At 42.8% G+C, this 20,608-nt stretch overlaps 1 protein-coding gene across 3 annotated transcripts in view; it reads left to right on the top strand.

Moving 5' to 3' along the window:
• The window catches only part of LOC114869807 (replication protein A 70 kDa DNA-binding subunit-like), a 29,688-nt gene extending 17,884 nt beyond the window's left edge, over positions 1-11,804 (top strand). For all 3 annotated transcript variants that reach the window (XM_041073899.2, XM_029174320.3, XM_029174319.3), the window contains exons 13-17: positions 598-727; positions 6,437-6,613; positions 6,770-6,877; positions 7,027-7,113; positions 11,259-11,804. In XM_041073899.2, coding sequence (XP_040929833.1) covers positions 598-727; positions 6,437-6,613; positions 6,770-6,877; positions 7,027-7,113; positions 11,259-11,360 — 604 coding nt within the window. In that variant the 3' untranslated portion in view covers positions 11,361-11,804. The remainder of the gene's footprint in view (positions 1-597; positions 728-6,436; positions 6,614-6,769; positions 6,878-7,026; positions 7,114-11,258) is intronic.
• Positions 11,805-20,608: the final 8,804 nt, after the last annotated feature.

Raw genomic sequence — 20,608 nt, 5'->3', positions numbered from 1 at the left:
GCTGGTGCGTTGACACTGTTGTAGATGTAGATAAAGGAATAGCAGCAGTAGGTAGACGTGTTCTTGTTTTCCCTGAAGAAGCTACATATGTTTCCTGAAATGCATGTAAGTCTACTGTGATCTACAGATTGGCGTATTTGTCTATGATAGACAGTCTTATGTTAGATTAAAGAGATTGCTGGATACAAATGTAGTGGCTAGATCGGATAAGGGATTAAGAGAGATATGCTTTGAAGGCTGAGGGTGGTTTATCCATGCAGCGCAGTGAGACAACGTAAATGTGCAATACCACACGGAAAAAAGTCTCTTAATGCAACACATTCTATTGTATAAACACACTTTCTGTTACTCCTTCTTGTCCACAAGATAAATTCACAAATGCACATATTTACAGATGAATAATAGATGCTGTGTCCGGTCTGGTTTAATAACCTCAGTATTAGTTCTCAAGAACGATCACTTAATATGGGTGTTTTGTTTTTGTTTTTTTTTGTTTTGTATTAATCTATAATACATGCCTCACTGTATTTGCAACAGTATGTTTGTCGTGTACGAGCCTGTGATTTGTACATGCTTGCTGGGTTTCTTAATATGCAGGTATGACAAGGAAGGCCATTCACTTGACAGTCAATCCCTGACACAAATGAGGTCTCTGGGCCACGGAGCAGCGATGAACTGGAAAACACTGAGCGATGTCAAGAATGAGCAGATGGGGCATGGAGAGAAGGTAAGCACAATTGCATGTATAGAAAGAAATTAATAGCGTGCTAGAAATAGACCTGCACTGAAATACTGTACTGTTTGATGCAAAGCCACGCGTTGTGTAACGGCAAGGAGCTAAATCGCGCCGTTTGTGCTGCAGTCGTAGATAATCTCAGAGCTGGTTCTTTCTGCAAACTTGGCTGCAGATTGATGTGAGTTGTAAAATCCTTTGCTCACTCTGCAGCCGGCCACAGTGAGCAGAATGAGAGAAACCCCCACAGAAAACGCATTGTACAGCAGAGTTTGATAGCGCAGCGTCTTTGTGTTGTTGAACAAGCAGAGTAAACACTGAGGTTTGGTGTCAGTCCCAGAGAATCAAAGATTTGAAGCTCCAGTGTTTTGCACTAAAGTTCTGAGCCACACGGGGACAAATCCATCACACTGACGGACTTTGACATGTTTTCTTGATTTCTTTACCTCACTTGCTCCTACTACCTCATGACTGTGGCTTATGTTTTTCTACGGTGCTACATCCCCCAACCGAATTCAGCTGCATCATGCTGAAAGCAAAACCTAAAACATCTTCATAATGTGGTAAACGACAATCGGTCTTTGTTCAGTTATTTTTGTTCTACCATATAGGGATTAAACCAAAGCCCTCTTGTTTTACCTTTCATATATAATTTTACTATGACCAGACCTGGATTTAATTATTTTAAAACAGACTATTTCTCAGCTAAATTTAAATGGAGCAAAAAATCCACAGTCAGTCTTGCATTCATGGTAACTAGAGCAGCTCCAGGCTGTACCTTGCTATGACTTCATGGATTAAAGTCATGGTTTTCTTGTTTTAGCTGTGGGAGGGAGATAGTGATGCTTATATATTAACAATAGAGTTTAAACTGACATAGGCATTGTTCTCCTTACAAGAGCTCACAATCAAAGTGTGTTTCAGGACACAGAATTATCATGTGATTTCTAAACTGTCTTATAAATAGAAAACGAGGGGAGATTTTTCACTGAAGCCAGTACAGAAAATGTTCTTTTAAAACAGAAAGGCCAGAGTAAGGACTGTACTCCCTTCTTTTGTTTGCTATTTTTGACCATGCCGAGCTTGTTTCTATGAAAGCTCCCCCTTTAGATGAGCATCCACTTTGACATTTTTCTGTTCCAGACTGTTTTCTCTCTAACCACAAATTACTGGAGAGTCTCTCGCAGTCAATTGTTCAAGTGTGACTATCCCTTGATTGAAATCTCCTGAATAAAGTTTAATGACGATTGATTGCTTAGTTGTAATTCAAAAGCTGCTTTGTTGGTCAAGTCTGTTTTTTTCAACTTAGGAAATAAAATATTATAACTATCAAATAGGGGATAATACATTACTCCTCTTTTCAAAATTGAACTAATCATTTTGTTTAACTGTAAGCAATTTGTGCCAATCACTTTTTATCTAAATTAAAATACCAAAATATTATCTCTGTCTAGTTCCCCTCATCCTTCACGTTTAATTAGAAGTCACTTAGGGGGAGTTTCAAGATCAGTGTGGGGTTTTTTGGTAATAAAGTTTTCCAATTATGTGTTGGACGTGGAGGTAAGGGCATCGTGTTATGAAAGGGAAGTCAGTGCAGCAGAGAATGTGGACAGATGAGAGACAGAGGAGTGAGGGAGAGCAGCTCCTTGGTAAAGCTGCAATGAAGGACTGAACAGAATAAGGTCACAAGTGAAGGAGTAAACAGTGTGGTGACTTAGAGAAACGACGAGTGGCATTGGGCTCAGGTACAGGTAGGAGCAGCTAACTGGCAGATGTGGGGAAAGGATTTGAAAGGTGGGAGCGTGTTAAAGAACATCTTAGGCTTTTCATCCTATTGTTGTTTTTCCTCCTCGCTCTCATGTCTATTCCCCAACTGTTTCTGTAACGGACCAGCTTTAAAGAAGCTGCCGCTTTACTTTAAATAATGAAAAGCTTATAGGTTGAAGGAATCTAATTTGACATTCTACCTGTTACCTCCATAAACGAGTGCGACTCCTGTTTGCGTCTCTCTCGGTGTGTGGGTGTAAGTGCACAAGCCATTTCTAATTAACGCGGATGCGTGTGTGTTGGGGTTTTGGGACAAGTATTAAAGTTGGCATGTGCAGCCACGTCAATTATGTGAAGTAGATTTTCACTTGGTTGCCCTTCCACATACAAATTTTAATTGCATTTAGGTGCCAGAAGGTGACACAGGGATTTGGTGTGATAAAACTGAAAACCGCTTTCAGAATGGTGTGTGTGTGTGTGTGTGTGTGTGTGTGTGTGTGTGTGTGTGTGTGTGTGTGTGTGTGTGTGTGTGTGTGTGTGTGTGTGTGTGTGTGTGTGTGTGTGTGTGTGTGTGTGTGTGTGTGTGTGTGTGTGTGTGTGTGTGTGTGTGCGCGTGTGCGCGTGTGTGTGCGTGTGCATCTGTAGGTAATGCTGCACATGTTTGTGAGTCCGTGAGCATCTTGGTGGCTCTGTTTTTGTTTGCAGTGTCTTCTCTCAGTGTGCTTGAGGTTAAGACTTTGCCCCAAGGCTTCTGTGTACACGCTGGAATACAGAGGGGAGGCGATGATGGCAGACGCAGGAGGGTTTATTTAGAGTGCTTGAGTTGTGATGGAATCACTATGGTCCAGATCCTGCTGACCTTTATCCTCATGTCGTCAGTACCGTCTGCCAGCATCACGAGCCTTCAACAAACCCCCCAAGAAATCACCACGTCCTTTTACTGCCCACCACGTCCACCCTCCGACCACATTCCCCACCCTTCGCCTTCCCACCTCTCCAGCCTCGCAGCGCTCCAATCTGCCCAAGTCTGTAAAACATGATGAGGCAGGCACGCAGGCGGAAACATGGGAGTGGAGTGTCGAGGAGGAGTGGGCTGTTGCTAACGGGAGAAATTCTCCTAATTAAAAAAAAAAACCTGAAAACTTGTTAGTAAGTGCTTCCGAGGGCTTCTTGCTGTGTGGCATGGGTACTGTGTAGATGGACAGATTATGTGGCTGTGAGTCAGTGCTAGCTGGCGGGAGGGAAGTGTCAGAGAGCTCTAAGTCTGACTGACAGTATGTGTAGAGGTCGCGGGGACACAGGACAGCAGCAGCCTCACAAGGGATGCAGAAACGCAGTGGGCTTTTCACGTGTTTCCTCACTAAACGCTTTACACAGCAGCGACACGACAGCGGCGCCCAGTCCGTGTGTGTTTTGTGTGAGTATATTTGGCCAATATTCTAGAGAGAGTCTTTGATAAACCCATTTAGGCCAACATTAGTAATGAGTCTGGCCCAGCGCTGGCTTGTAGACGCCGTTGTTCGGAACAACGCGCTTTAAAGCGTTTCATTTAGAATTCTGGCTGCGATTCCAGCATCTTGTTTAGAAACGCGCTCTCTGGGTGGAAGGAACGCCCTCCGGTGAGGCGTTCGCACGTGCACCGTTGCACCCACTGCTGTCGCTCACGTCCACGTTTGCACGCAGGTGCGGCCGTCCTCCCAGTGAGATCCAGTTCATCTGTGGTGTGTGTTCTTTATACTGTATTTATATTTATGGAAATGGAGTGCTCTGCTTCTCCACAGGACGAGAGAACAGACCCCCCCCCCAGAATTAGCATTTCTTTCCGTTTTAGCTGTTGATTTTAGCAGTGTGAGTTCTGCTGCCTTAGGTGCTAATATCTGTTTAAATTACTGCAACATCACTGCATTTTAATTAGATTCTGTTTGACTGTGTACTGTTTAATTTAAATTCAAAACCTCAGCTGAATGTATCTGTATTGCAAATGTGTAAGTTTTGGTCTTTGCATATAACCTTGCATGTTGGACGTGTGTGTGTGTGTGTGTGTGTGTGTGTGTGTGTGTGTGTGTGTGTGTGTGTGTGTGTGTGTGTGTGTGTGTGTGTGTGTGTGTGTGTGTGTGTGTGTGTGTGCGTGCATTAGTGCAATTTATGTATTAGCCAGGGAGAGCGAGATTTGCCTCATCTTGCATCTATTATGCATAGAATTCTCAAACTCCCACCGCTCTCGTTTTAAACTGTTCCAAGATTGTTTGGAAGTCAAATAGAGATGTGTAAACAGCGTGCATCTACCAGCTGGACTGACTGGTTGGCAATGGTTTGACTGCTGCAGCCAAGTTTGATCTCAGTTTATTTATATTTTATTTTGTTTTGTTTTTTTCACTCTAAGCAGCTTATTTGCATTCTTACAACTATCGAAGGGCTTCCTGCGCTCACGTCTGATCCTCTGTTTCTTCCCCTGCGTGTTTTATCCCTCGTTTTAGTTCTCTAGCATTTTATGTCACATCAAGTGATCACGCGTCTCTTAAAGGTATATTATTTTCACAAATAGATGAATAAACAAATTTTATTGCATGGTTCCAATCAAAGACCGAGAGTCTTTTAATGACACTTTGTTTCAGTTCTTGGTGGGCTGAATATGAACCCTTTCAGTTAATTGGCAAGAAAGAGTTCTGAAATGGGTCATTTGAGTCTCTGTTGGTGATTTTAACTCTTGTTCTGTGCACTAGTGATTACTCATTGTATTCCGACGGCCTGAACCACCTGGCGTCATTTACCAAGATGCAGCCTCCTACATAACAAACGCTTCGATGAGGGGATTTGTTCTGGTCCATTTATCGTACACCTTTTAAGCTCGCGGATGGTGAAAAGCGCAACAGTGTTTGCGATGCTCAGAACGCTTCTCCTGTCAGACAAAAACGTGTTCACTAGAATCACAGCTGACATGTAAACATGAAGCAATCCTAGTCTTGTTTAGGCTGAAAATGAAACAAAGATGGGATCTCAGCTAGGATTTATTAAATCTTTATGTACTTCAAAATAAAAATGTGCCAGTTTTTAATAAAAAAAAAACAATAAATAGTTTTAATATTAACAGTTTTATCTTTGAATCTATTACTGGAGGTAAATGTGAACAACCATACATACACTGTATGTAATGTAGTGTTTTGATTCCTTTTAATTAATACTAGAGGTAAAAGTGAGACGAATGAGATGTTCAGGGACCACGAGGATGACACAAAGACAGCTTCAGTTTTCTTCGTGGCTGTAACATCTGCCAACACTATGCTCAGCACGTTGAAATGACAGATCTACCAGTTACACGGGGGGCGTAGATGATCCGTAACACTACTAGTCTGGCTCTTCATCTGTCATCACTTCTATCCACCTACAGCCGTTCTCCTGTTTTCTGTCAGTTTACCACATTTTCTGTGGCATCACTTGTGCTTTTGAGGAGCATGTTTAATTATCTGGTGACTCATGCTGCTCCACCGTCTTTTCTTCCACCAGTGGGAGTGATTTCACCATTGCCGTTTTGTTGTAAGAGTGACTTAATACAAATACAAACTCTTGAAACGCGTCTGATCAGGACTGAGTTAAGGAAGGCTGATGTTGCATCAGTCAGCCACCTTCTCTTCGTGCATCCAGGTTTCAGCAACCATAAAATAAAGCATTTTAAATTGCGGCAGAAAGGTTGTCGGTAATTAAACATGTGTTTAATGTTAATTTGGTCAGGAAGGTGATTCCAGCATCCCATTTGTTTGCAGGTTAGATTTCTCCTCAGCATAATATTGTGAAAGGGGGAAGAACCTGCAAATTAACTGCAGCCTCATCGTTGCTCAAATTGCACCAGTTGGATGTGATTTTGTGTCTTTTATTGATCTTTCCACTGCAGCTTCATAATTAGATTTCTCCCTTTTCTGTTTTGTTATCACTTTTCAGGCGGACTATTTCAGCTGCGTGGCGACGGTGCTGTATACACGGAAGGAGAACTGTCTGTATCAGGCCTGTCCATCTGCAGATTGCAACAAGAAAGTCACAGACCAGCAGAACGGACTGTATCGCTGTGAAAAGTGTGACAGAGAGTTCCCCAACTTCAAATACAGACTTCTACTCTCTGTAAGTACGAAGTGGACACTTAGCAGAGGAATCGGGCAGTTTACTACTATACTTACAGTATCTGGAGGAACAACTCATGGATTTTAATGGTGTAAGAAAGAAGCTAGCACATAGATAATCACTTGTCACTTTGTCCTCTCTCTGTCTAACTCTCAGGCCAACTTGGCAGACTTTGAGGATAACCAGTGGGTGACATGCTTCCAGGAGACAGCAGAGGTCCTGTTAGGTCACAGTTCTGAAACACTGGGACAGCTCAGAGACACAGTGAGACACATGCACACACATTCATACTGCACACACCACAAATTGTTCTGCTTAAAGAGGTTTGTTCACATCTGCCAAGTGTCTGCTTTCTTAACTGTTTCCTTGTCCATCACTGATTTGTATGGACTTGTTCTTTGTGTGTCTCTAAGGATGAACTTGCATTTGATGAAGTCTTCCAGAGAGTTAACTTTACAACTCACATCTTTAAGAACAGGGTCAAACTGGAAACATACAATGTAAGTATCTACTGTATTAACAACACAATGTAATACAGTGCAATGCAGTTTGAGTCCCTGCTAATGGGTGTTGAATTTAATGACAAACAATGGTGCTAATTAATGTCCAGCAAGTGCCAGATATTCCTTAAGCCTCAGCCTTGCAGGAACGCTCAGCCCTGATTGACTGGGTCATGTCTTTTTTAAACAGCTGTCTCATAGCTTTTTCAAAAAAAATACACAGACGGGCATTTTATTTGTCCTATACACTAGTAATGGTGCTGCAAAATGGGCATTGAGGACCACCAGGGTTACTAACAAGTGGCATTGTTGTAACAAAATTTCATTCAGGGTTCGTCTTCTACAGCTACAGTACGAAACCTAAACTGTGCGTGTGTGTGTAAAGCCATGAGCACCTAACTGCAAGTGTCTCACATTTGATATTTATCAGCCCCACACCCACATGCAACAGGATCCTCTTTTATAGTGACAGATAAAACCTGATGAATGTGAAGCCTGCACAGTGTTCAGATGTGGTGTTTTAATTGGTACTTGCTCATTAATAGTGAGGTTCAGTAACATAAAATATGACTACTACAAAGGAAATGTCACTGTTTTTACTCAGTGTGGTGTTTTGTATTCCCTGGAGCTATTAACATGATACATAGCGATCTGTGCTATTAATTAAATACCTGCATGTCATGCGTGTGTTTGCAACCAGCAGGCTTGTTAGTTATTATCTTCAGCTGAGCTGCCGTCCCCGGCATGTAAAGCCACAAAATAAGATGCGTAAAATGCAGAATAATCACAACACGGTGTTAGTCACACAACGTGAATCTAAAATCATTTCAATTAGTATCACAGTGACAAGGGGCTTGTTATGTAGCCAATGCACTTTGGATAACAGAAAACAAATACAGCTGTGGATTCATTTCTCTTAATTAGGGGCTAATTAGCATTTAGCTATTGTCTGTCTAAGCCTAATTAGCTTAATTATTCAGAGTCTAATTTGCTGCTGGGGCACATACCAAAGTCTGTGTGGAATGATTGAGAAGAAGGATGAACGCTGACTGCTTGTGTCCTGACCTCTTAAAAACACACGCACCATAAGTCACTTTTATAGTCACACTGTCCCTGTTAAAGTTAATAATTTTTAGACTTTTACACATGAATATGCATGTCCTGTAACAGACTTGTTTAACATTTCTGCATTGACCATTAGCACAAAAGTTGCATTCACCCATAACTACAGATGATGTGCTGTAATGTACCTAGTTGTGCGTTAAGTTTCCTAATTGCATAATAATTTAGCTGTAATAAACATGATATGGTGATTATTAACAATTCATATAGAAATCACCCAAGTCAATTGACACCTTTTTGTAATGGAGAACAGTTGCTTACATCTTATTCATTTAAAAACATGACTGTATATATTGGTCTATAATCAAGACTGTTTCCATGCGCTGCAAACAATTTTATTATTCATTGTGTTGTTGCAAGTGGAAAGAATTGATCTAAACCCAAGAGGAACAAGGTGAAATTGATGATTTCAGTATTCTATTACTAGAGATAATGAATGCAGAGCACATTTGTCTTCTACACAAGGCTGATCAATGTGTGCCGAATTTATTTTCGGTGGTTGTTAGTCGAAGTTTATTGCTGTGTATCAGAGCTTATGATTCACAAAGACGGATACAGAACAGAGAGCCTGTGGTTTTCTTGTTCAGAGCATCTTTCTACCTCTGCGTTGGTTCCTTCCTGTACAAGGCTCTGATTTGATTTGTGCCACACTGTTTCATAAAAGTAGAGCAAGTAATGTAACAAAATTTGTGCCTTGTCAATTTTTATAGAACACAAAAAGGAACAACTTTGTTTAGAGAAAAAACAAGTTTAGAAAAAAGTCTAATTTTGAACACTACTTGCGTTTAGTTTTGGTCTGTGTCTCATTGCACTGAATCTTTTTTTACGCAGGAAACAGATGAAAATGCAAATTGTTTCAGAAGACAGACGTCTGGGCAACAACAATCATCATGTAGTATTAAAAAAAATTGCCAGTCATGTTTTACTAAGGTTGAGCGCCTCAGAAGCAGCGGAGTGCGTGGTGAATTGCTCTTCTGTGTAGCATGTCGGCCTTTTCTCTCTGATAAAGGTGGAGCTAACAGAATACAGATGATGGAGCAGATGAGATTAACTCCCTAAGATTAGATTTACTGAGCACAGATGAGTGCATTTTTCACATAAACATCTTATTTGCATTTGTTTAAAAGACAATCCAATCATTGATGCATTTAGCATGTGGAAAAGTGTATCTGATTTCCAGCCATTAGCCGGATGCAGGATACTCAGTCCCAGTCTTTAAATCTATATGAGGCTGAACGCGTTCCATGATATCGTTGATAGTACTGTATTAGCAATATATGAAGAGGAATAAATAGAGAAGCCTGCAGAAGGGTCTCCAGTGTTTAGGTACAGTATGAGTGAGTGCATCTGTCTGTCTGAAGTGAATCAATTGATTTTTGTCTCAATGAATACATTACTGTCAGAGCGTCTATTTTTCCTGCTTTATTTTGACAGACAGGCCACACACTCACTTAAGCCACTGCCTTTATATTCAGCAAACCACTTAGCAGGCCTGTCTGCGTCACCTTCACATCTCTTCACTAAGGTCTGAGAGGTGTCTAACATGGCTGGAGATATTAAATATAGGGAGGATTAGCATCATAGTTGAAAGACAAAACACAAATGTATTCATCTTAGATCGGCGAAGCAGCTGACTAACGCTAACGTCTGTAGAGCGCAGCTGACAGCATGTCCAGAAAACGCTCATACACTTCCCAATTACAAACAGCCCATCACCAATAAGTGCTATTCTCCACAGGGGTTCTCAGTATTATGCATTTTGATTAAATATAGCATCTCATTAATTCTGCTCTTGTGGCAGCAATAAGATATTTTGTGTGTGTGTCTCTTTAAAACGCATTCATGTTTTAGTGTGTTTGTTCGCCTGGATCTTGAGTTGTGCTGTTGGCTCCTCGGGGAATAACGTAGCTCGACCCACTATCTTAAATTGAGTTCGAGAACAGGGGTGAGTGTTAGGCCACTGAGTAATTGTTTTCTATTGATGTGATGCAATATTAGTCCATATACATTAAATTAACAAGCCTTCTTTTTTTATAATTTGTCACCTTCTATGAAGCGGAACCTTTGTTTTGACGGCCCCCCATATTGTTTAATTTCCCTGCTGTCCTCAGGAGGATGCGAATTAAAAACACTAATAGAGGTGTTGAATCACATACTGTATGAGATAATGGGCAAATGTTCAATCCATGATGCTTGTTATGCCGGCTGAATTGTTAATTGATTAATGAATTGTCTTGGGTTTAATCCTTTATAGTGGGTGTGATTATAACCATAATGAGTTTTTGGCTCTATGGGAAAACGCTGGTATATGCAATGAAATGCATCTCTCCTAACAATAAATTGTGTGGCCTTGGCTTTTCTATTGGGATCCTGTATGCGTGCGCTCCACAGTATAATCATTTCCACGTGTCCTGTGCATTTAATGCACAACATTCCATAAAGCACACCAGATCAGATGGATTTTTAAGGTGTTCAGTCAGATATACAGCGCTGTCAGTTTGTGGTTAGCTTAAAGGAGTTTAAAGAAATGCTAATGCGGTCTGGGATGGCCAAAGAACTGAACAGCACTTGACTTACAGCTACTGCATTTGGGAGGATGATAGACAGCGCAGTGCTGTATTGTGTTCAGAATGGTATTGCCAATTACATCATGTGTGTGTGAGTTGGGGTTTTCATCCGTAGCATAAATGGAAAAACAAGAAAAGGATTTTCTTGTCAGCAGACTCAGACGTACTATATGGGTTTCATTAGGGTAAAAGAGGGACCAGTGGGTTGTAGAAAGTCCTGTCAGCTGGCACCAAAGATCACTAAAAGCAGGCGCTTCAGTCCTCCAGCATTAGACCCTGACAATGCTCAGGGAGTTTGGTTGCAATTTGAAGGCATTCACTTCTCAAGCCTGTTGACTTTAGTAGATTATTTCCTAAAGCAGTCCAGCCCTGAATGCTGATGGCTGGAGCGGATTGAAACGTCTCTGTCAGATGTTCCTGCACTTCAAATCGATGCTGTTTGTCTTCTTTCCTCAGGACGAGAGCCGAGTGAAGGTAACGGTAATGGAGGTCCAACCTCTGGACCACAGGGAGTACAGCCGGAGACTCCTCAGCAACATCCGCAAATTGGCCAGCTGAAGTGTGTCCCGGCCGTCCAAACAACGCGTGGCTTCACCTGTGCAAAGCATACAGTATGTGACATAAGCAGCAGAGAGACGATTAGTGATTCATGTGAAAACCAGACGAAGAAGAATGGTATTTATTTATGCCAGCTGTTACTTTTAAATAGAATTTTATGGCCTTTTTAAAAACTGTGATCATTTTAAGCTGTTACAATATGCATAAAGATACAGTGTTTAGGATTAATGCTTTTACTTATGTGTCTCTAGTTCCTCATTCAGTGTTCAGTAAATCACTGGTCAATAGGTTTAAAAAAACGTCTTTATACAAGTGGGTGGGCAATGCTTTTGTTTTTGTTTGTCTTGTTTTAATTTTCCAAAAAAAGAGAAATGTTTGTTTTCTGGATATACAAAATATCCAACAAAAAAGGAATTAAACTGCTGAGATAAGAGTGTTTCACTATCAGTCGCTTTAACAGTGTGCCTGCCTGTCCGCACACAACTAAAGCCATTTAATGGCGTTTCCAGCATCACAAGCCATAACCGTGTTTTACTACTGAACCCAGCTGTCAGTTGCCTTAAACATTTCCAAATCCTCCACACCCACATGTCACGTCTTTTGTATTTAGCACATGTACAAAGCAAAAACAAGACGTTGCAGTGTAACAAGCAGCTATGCCTACGACTGGAGGGATTTACTAGCTTAGCCTCAGTGGCTGCTCACAGCTCCACAAATGCCCTGAGAGGCAGGAGGCTCCTGGATGTGAAAACCTTGTGTTGTGTTTAAAAAATGTTACTGAATATTTAAATACAAAGTAGCCAAACAAATGTGTTATTAATATCGTTGTTGTATTTTTTAAGCTGCTCCATTCAGTGTAGATAAACATTCAGACAGTGGAAGCAAGGGCAGAGCTTCTTCAGTGGCTGCCTCCCTACAAAGGTGTGGCTCAAGGGCACGACACTGATTTATGTTGGCAGCAAGCGAGCTGCTCCCTTCACTCCGGGCGCCATCAGTACCATCTCCTGCCTGCTGTCTGCCATGCTGTGTGGAGGTTTGAGAGATTAAACACACACACACACACACACACACACACACACACACACACACACACACACACACACACACACACACACACACACACACACACACACGCTGATCTTTTCATCCCAGTGTCACCTTTCCTTCAACTTCCTCCATTATCTTCCTTGTTTTCTTCTTTATTCGTCTCTGCTGTAGTCTTTAATTATCACAGGGCTTCAATTACAACACAATCGCAGCCAAGCGTTAGTGATGCAGACAGCATTTTGAAGCCAGAAGAAAAGTATGAAAGGAATTAGGAGAATGATTTAAGGCTTCTTTTGTTTCATGTGGCACCAAAGAACAAACCCATTAACTTCTAAAATGACACCTGCCTTTGAGGTTCTTTTACTTAGAAACCCTGCCGGGTTGAAAATCTTTTCTTTTTTTACATTTTCTGGCATCAGCAGGTGAGTTAAACTCAAATGTAAAACTCAGTCCAAAAGATCAGAAAGTCATTTCCACCTTAAATCCTTGCTGGCGTTTGAGGCATTAGATGGAGACACATCATTCTGCAGCCTCGAGACATTATTGGACAGAGGAGGACATAGTGAAGAGATTAGGAGGAATGCTTTTTTTTGTATTATCCTTCGAGAACTTTATCTGAACGTGACGTGCTGAGCAGTGGTGGGCTGCTGAATTTCTGGCAAGGTTGTCATATCTTCATTCTGGGAATGTGGGACCTTCAGTCTGGTGAATCTGCAGTTTGTCTCTATCTGCGGGACGCGTGCGAGGCTACAAGGACGGCGGATGGAAATGAACTGCGGTTATCGCAGAGGTCGTAGCCCTGATCACAGTCTATCTGTCCGGAGTCTTATCTTTAAACAAACTGGAGTTCTGTCAAGCCTGTGTGTGTGTGTGTGTGTGTGTGTGTGTGTGTGTGTGTGTGTGTGTGTGTGTGTGTGTGTGTGTGTGTGTGTGTGTGTGTGTGTGTGTGTGTGTGTGTGTTAGAGGTGGAGGGGAGGGGCAGGCTCCATTGCTCCAGCTTGTGCGTGCGTGCGTGCGCGCGCTTACAGTCTTCTCACACACGCTTTAGGTGTAATACTCATTGAGGAAGCAGCTCTCTGTGTAACACCCCATGACTGAGAGATGCAAAGTGATTACAAGAGAGCGTCCTGTGATTTCAGGATTCGTGCTTCTGCAGTGCATCCGCGGCCGCGTGGAGGCTCGGCACATCCACACTGTGTAACTTCAGATGGGCTCTGCCTTCTCTGCCCCATCACATCTTTATATTTTGTTTTTACATCTGAAAAGTCTCAGAAATGCATAGAGTCTGAAGCGCTCCGGGGGTGTTCAGCCAGCACAGCATCCCATCAGCCATCTACATGGTGCTTTGATGTGCATCACTGAATGAATATACTGTAGATTTACGGCACCAGCTTTGTTTTCTCTTCCTGACATGCGCACATTTTCAGCTCTCACTTATTCCACCCTTCATATTAAGTCCCTAATTCTCCCTTAATGCCACATTCCTCGTCTGCCTTTTTCTCTGCTTCCTGTCCACCTACACCATCTGACGTTTCTCTCGTTTGGCTTCCACACCAGTATCATCATTCCTCCCTGAGATCCTCATCGATTTCTTTTCCACAATGTGCTGCTTCTCATCTTGTTGTCTTTGTTTGTCTCCTGCCCGCTACCGGTTAAATAAGCCTTTCCTCTCTCACCCTCTCACCCCTTGTCTCTCCCATCATAAACAGATTTGCCCTGAGGGTGTGTGTGTGTGTGTGTGTGTGTGTGTGTGTGTGTGTGTGTGTGTGTGTGTGTGTGTGTGTGTGTGTGTGTGTGTGTGTGTGTGTGTGTGTATTTCTGCTCCACATTGAGACCCAGAGGCCAAACCAGCACCAAGGCCAGTATCTCCAACGCACACAACTCTTGTGCATAATTACGCCTTCGATATGGAGGCGTTTGAAATTCCCACCCTCAGACTCAAGACAGGTGATGGATTGTGATGGTGAAATCATTGGATTCGTTATTGACATCTCTCGTTCCAGACTCACATCATGTACAGTAGAACTGGCAAACTCCGCTGGCACCGCCGTGTTTACATGGCACGCATACCCAAGTGGATGATTCAATTAAGGAACACTCCCTGGAAAGCTACTTTATGAATATGTCAGCTGGAGCTTTGCCTTGAATGTCACAGTGGCGCAGGCTTCACCAGAAAGCTCATGCTGTTACATCCAGCATTCTGTTGATCAGGTTTCATTGGATTTCATGATTCAGTGACACCTGCTGGGAAAGAAGCAAAAGAGCCAAACGCAGACACAAGGACAGATAAAACTGACCAATCCTCAAATAATCAGCGGGTGAGTGGGAGCAGGAGGTTCAGGGGAGACGTGAAGCAGACGATGACTGAATGGAATGTGAGCCGCTGTGGATGTTGTGTCTTCAGTTTTCTGGTTTGATCCTGTGCTGAGGGAAAGGCCCTCTGCCGCCCCACGGTGCTGTAGGTAACAGGAAGGAGACTCACTCACTCACTACTGTGTTTGTTTCTCACCTTCTCACTGTCTTCGTGCACAGAACAACCATCTGTCATTTACCTCGCATTCATTACCTTCAGCGCTTTAACGTCATCTGTGCAGTTTGCATAACAGACGCCTGGATGCAGTGGAGGTATGTTCCCCCTTTTCATTCACTTTTCATTCATTCATTTAATCAGTCATTCTATTCCAACCTGATTCACTGGAGGCGAAGCAGCAAGTTCACTTCACTCCAGGTTATTAAATATCTCCAGACAGCAGCATTTAATGTGAGACCTGAATGCTGTTGTTTGAATATATCTATACAGCACCTGGCGGGGCTTTAGCTTTAAAATTTAAGTATGATTTATGAATATGCAACTATTACTGACACAAGATGTTTTCTACTTCACTGCAGTGTTTATTCTTTGTGTTGAAGAAGCTGAATATGAAACCAGTCTTCCCGTGTCCACCTGGGTTCATCATACTGCACAGTGAAGGTCAAATAAAATAAAAAAGAGCTGAAAGGCCAACAAACACGCTGAAATTTCTTTTTTAATGCACTCGTGAAAGGAGTCTTCTGTTTCTAACTGAAAGCTGGGACCTAATGATAACCAGAGGTTTCAATATTAGATTAAAGACAGAGAATATCACCTAACCTTTAACACAACGCACATTAGCTTTTGAATAGAACTCGAAAACATGTCATTTACTTTAAAACATTTGTTGTCTTTTTGTTTACATGGTCTGTTTCATGATCCCTTCATTCAGCAGTTTGTTTCATGAACCTGATTGGGGACAGGTAGCAGTCGTACGCTTTACCTGCAGCTCCTCTCGTCTCTGAGAAGCGGTTCCACTCGTCGGTGAAGAATGCTAATGCTGGTTATGAAGAGAGCCGTGGATGTGTAAATGTAAAAGCATCACAACGAGGAAAAGTGAGAATAACGGGCGTTACTCAGCACTGGATTGTGTGTGCTCTATTGTGGCGGCTGTCAACGCACAAATTGGTGTCTCAGAGCTCGTTTCTAAAGAATCAATGGGACAGAGAGTCGCCCTCACGCTGCGCCAGTCGATTTTGGGATATTTCATTTCTCGGGGCATGAGACACAATTAAAGTGCAGTTGCAAACAGCATGCGATTATCAAAAGTAAAAGGATGTGGAGGCGCCCGTGTCAGTCATCGTGAGTCAAATTAGCCCTTTTTTCCCCTGCTTTTCTGAAGCGCTGGTCTCTGTTGCACACAGCAGAGGAAAGTTGAGAGTGGATTCTTTCTGAGGCTAAAAGCTTCTCTCTGGAGGAGGCTGGTGTCTTTGTGTGAGAGCGCAACGCGAGCGCGGAGCCATGAGTTAAAGTAGTTCAGATAATCCATTAAGCGCATACACTGGTCTTAAACGTTTGTTCGTGTAGAAAGGAGTTTGATGGTGTTTCAGCCAACTGCTGCCATTTGAGGGGTGACAAGATAAGCATAATCCACACTCTGTGCTAAATGTCTGGCTGTGACAGATGGCTGTCACACAGATAACAGGGTGCCGCATGCTCGATGCGTGTTATTTGCCTCTTAGGGAATCTTCTGCCTCCTTTAGCCTCAGCAGCTGTATCGTTCTACAGGTGTCGCTCGCATTGTCTTTCCTCTTGTTGTTTTTGTTCTTTAGTCTCTTGTGGTCAGCTTGTTGGAAACTTGTCCTTTTGTTATTTTTAAGGTTTTAATATTTCATTGTACAGGGCCTTGAGGTGACCTTTGTTTGATAAACTGAATTGATTCGTAGCATCTGTGGATTAATATTTACGTTAACTAGCAAAACTTTAAGGCAGAAATAAAAATAAAGATCCGTATAAATGATCATATATTTGCTTCATGTTGAACCTGTGCCATATCCACAAATACCTGTAGCGCCCGGCAGCCAATTTGCTCTGCCTCCTGTGATTGCGCTCGCCACAGCCATTCATCCATCTCCTCCCTGTTAAGGTACACTTCACAGTGATTCAACAAAATGTCAGTGGGTGGGAAAGCGACCGGCGTGGAGCCAAACAAAATGTCACTTTACTGGCTTTGATGCATATGTGGAGCGGTAATGCTGCTCTGGAAAAGCCCAGACATGATGCCGTGTCCGGCCGGTGAGGTGACAAACCGCACAACAATGAAAGGGAAATGTTTTCCTCTGTAGGATTTATGATATAAACTGTAAACAAAGTGCGGCTTTGTGCGTTTGTCTGCGGCTCGGATCGGTCCCACCTCCGCTCACCTGCCTCGGGTTCTCTCGTTAGCTCCTGTGACCCGCCGCCGGTGACGCCGGCTGCACCTCTGTGCACCTGCTGGCTGTTGTCACAGTGTCCAGGCTGCCTTGTTATTTTTGACCACCCACCAATCAACCCAACAAAGCCAGAAAGAGTCAAAACCCCATTGATTCTCAAAGTGGTGAAAGCTTGACAATAGTGGAAGTTATGTGTTGTTATGAAGTATTGAATATTTCAGAGTGGTTGGTTTTAGTAGGTTTCCTCGTGGTCTCTTCATCTGGAGACTCAGTGTTTATGTGTTTATGATGTGAATCTATTCAGGATGAAGTAGATCCTATAAGTTTCTCAACCCTCTCTCTTCATAACCTCTAATCTGATCACTAAGAGATAAGTCCCCTTGTTTGGCTGCCTCTGCAGCATCAGCTCAGCTGAATGGGAGGATTCCACTTAACGTTCACAGTTAAACATAATTGTCTGTCTTTCTCTGTTATTGTGTTTATTTCCACCTAAATCTTATCAAATTTGACCTAATTGTTGTTTTCATAATCTAATCATATTAATGTCAGCATTTCTCACTGTCACGTTCATTATCACCAGGTTTTGTTGCGGTTCCCTGTTTCTCCACATTGTGTTGATAATGTGCTTCTCACCCACCTAATTTCCAGGTGCAGGGTTTTAGCTAAACTGTAAAGTCAATAAATACACACCCCTGGCGTCCACAGCACTGCTCAGCCATTACCTGAGGACAGACAGTCACATGGCTGCTGAACAAAGTGGGTCATTTAGCAGCTAATGAAGCAGCTATTTCCACTCCAGGAGACCAAAGGAGGACCAAAGCAAACCACAAGGAGAGTAAATATTGGACTTCAGTCATATGGCTGAAAGCATCATCAGTAGAGAAAACGCTGCAGTTGCTTCAGGTTTGCAGGACGAAGCTAAAGAGCAGGAGCGTTTGACTGGTGGGTAGTTTGTTAATACGCCAACATATGTTTTGTAATCATTTGTGCAGACGTTGGATCATCCTGCTATGAAATCGAAGGCAGCAGATGCAATGATGTTCCTGTTTCTCGCCTTCCTTTCGCTCGTTTTCCACGTCTCCAGCTGAGAGCTAAGTGGAGACGCGGCTAATTACCCAGTTTACACCACAAACCTAATTACACCCCTATGGGAAGTTACACAGCGATTGTGCGGCGCGTTTGTGTGGATGCGAGGACGCGGCGGCTCCTTCCTGTCGAACCATCACAGCTACATCAGCGAAGTGTTGACAAAAGAATCTTACCAGGATTTAAATTTAACTGAACATCCACATCCTTTAAATCTCCCAGTTTGAGAGGAGCATTTGAAGCAGAGCAGCGAACAGAATGAGCAACTCTTCCCTCTTTTACAGCCTTGGTCGCTCTGCATGTGACCGAGGATAAAACACTGTGGCTTGAAGCTCATAAATCTGCTTCCCGGAGGGATGTGGCTAATCACAGATGAACCACATGTCTGAAGCGGAGTTATTTAACCAGATTATCAGCGCGGGAGGTAGCGTCCAACAATGCTCCGGACCACATTCCTAAACACACAACCTCAGGAGGCGACCGCTGGAAAAAATACGACCTTGTATTAAATTAGATTTCAAAGTAAAAAATGGAGAAAGCTTATATTACATGGGGGGATAGGAGAGTAAAGGCTGTCACAGTGGAGTTAATGTGTAAAAATGATCTTTTCTTGCTGGTGCTATTACATCAACCTCCTCGAAAAAGATTCTTTGCTGTGGATTTTACCTCCACTCACATAGAACATGAGCAACCACTAATCAATCAGGCTCCGCCATCATTTCAACTCACTCATTGTCTGTTTTCACATCATGGCCTCAAGTCCCCTCTTTGCCCGCTGAACATTTCACACAAACCCACGGGAAGAGATGGAAAACAGAGACATACAAAGTGGAGTCCCAGTAATAGCCACTATCAAAAACCTATTACCATTACGGCGCGGAGGAGAGTTCCTCAGTTGGGTTCAGGGGCCCAGAACTTCAGTGGCACTTTTAAATCATATTAGCGAGAAGACGGAGAGGAGAGCAATGTTTAACGACTTCACGGATGCAATCAGCATCCTCAGTAACCATGGTTACGCTGCTCACGTTGCCGGTCGCGGTGGAGTTCACGTAGATTCTCCGCAGATCCTCCGGCGTCTTCCCACGGCCCAAAACCACGCAGTCGAGTTAAACGAAGGTTCTACACTGTCGTTGAGCGTGAGCGTGAGCGTGAGCGAGGGCTCGCCCTCCGTCTCACCCAGTGGCAGCGGGAAGAGGTTCCGACATCCTCACCATCCCTCACAGGACGTGGATGCATGTCTGCAGAGCATTAACAAATGATGAATACACACAAAGCACGTTTACTCTGATTACAGAGTACGTAGTATGTGTGGCTAGCATTGAGGAGGTTTAATCCTGAACTCCATTAAATGTCTTATAGCACATAAAATGGATTACACCTACATAATCCTCTTGTAATGCTTGTGTAGCGATAGCATGTTGATTAATTGCCATAGCACAAATAAACAATGGGAACTTTAATCTGTCCTAAAATGATTATGTCCTAACGGACAAGCCTTTAGTTTTGTCACCTCCTCCTCCTCCAGACTCGTTGGCAGGAGACAAGTGCTTGAGTAGACAAAAGCTTTTTTCACTGTCTTCTGCCCTTGACAAGTGCTGGAGAAGGAATAAAAGGTGGGCAAGCAGAGCCCAACTATCAGTGCACTACACTTCCTGTGTGAAGCTGCTACTTGTTCAGCTCAACCACCACTTTGCCTCCATTACACTGTGAGCACTTTGCTGCTCTTTTCCTCTGTCTGGGAGTCACGGTGTGCTGCTGCAAAACGTGCACCTCCGCGCTGTTTCCCCACCGCTTGTCCTTAACAAAGCACAGAGAGCAGAGCAACACTTGGAAAAGTCATATCAATCACCGCTGCTGCATAATTCATTGTAATTGTTGTGGGTGTGGCTTCGAGAGCGCTCGCTTTTAAAGCCTTGACGTGGAGCACGTTCCGTGTTCAGTGTGTGGTCGGCACCAACCAGCATCACATCGTGTGCATCCTTCCCGAAATATTAATCATTTCTCACATATTCAGCCAGCTTCCATAGATCAGTCACATGTAGCAATATATATATATATATATATATATATATATATATATATATATATATATATATATATATATATATATATATGCAATTGCTTATTGTGGCTGCATGATTTAAGTTATCAGAATTAATAATAAAGGAAGAGTAGATTATGATGTGCTTCAGCTGAAGCCTTTTTCTTCCTAATCTTCTGTAAGTGAGCATCTCTCGTTCTTCTTTTGAGGTATAAGCTTCCTTTTAATAACATAACAGAAATCCTCTCTGGTATTCCGTCTAATTAGAGTCACTCTCCTCAGTTCTCTGCCTTTCCATTTATCCTGCACCTTGTACTAATGAGTTGGGCTTAATCAGCCATTCCATTTCACT

This window comes from Betta splendens, chromosome 14 (genome assembly GCF_900634795.4).
Source record: "Betta splendens chromosome 14, fBetSpl5.4, whole genome shotgun sequence".
Lineage (NCBI taxonomy): Eukaryota > Metazoa > Chordata > Actinopteri > Anabantiformes > Osphronemidae > Betta > Betta splendens.
This window is presented reverse-complemented; position numbering and strand designations above follow the sequence as displayed.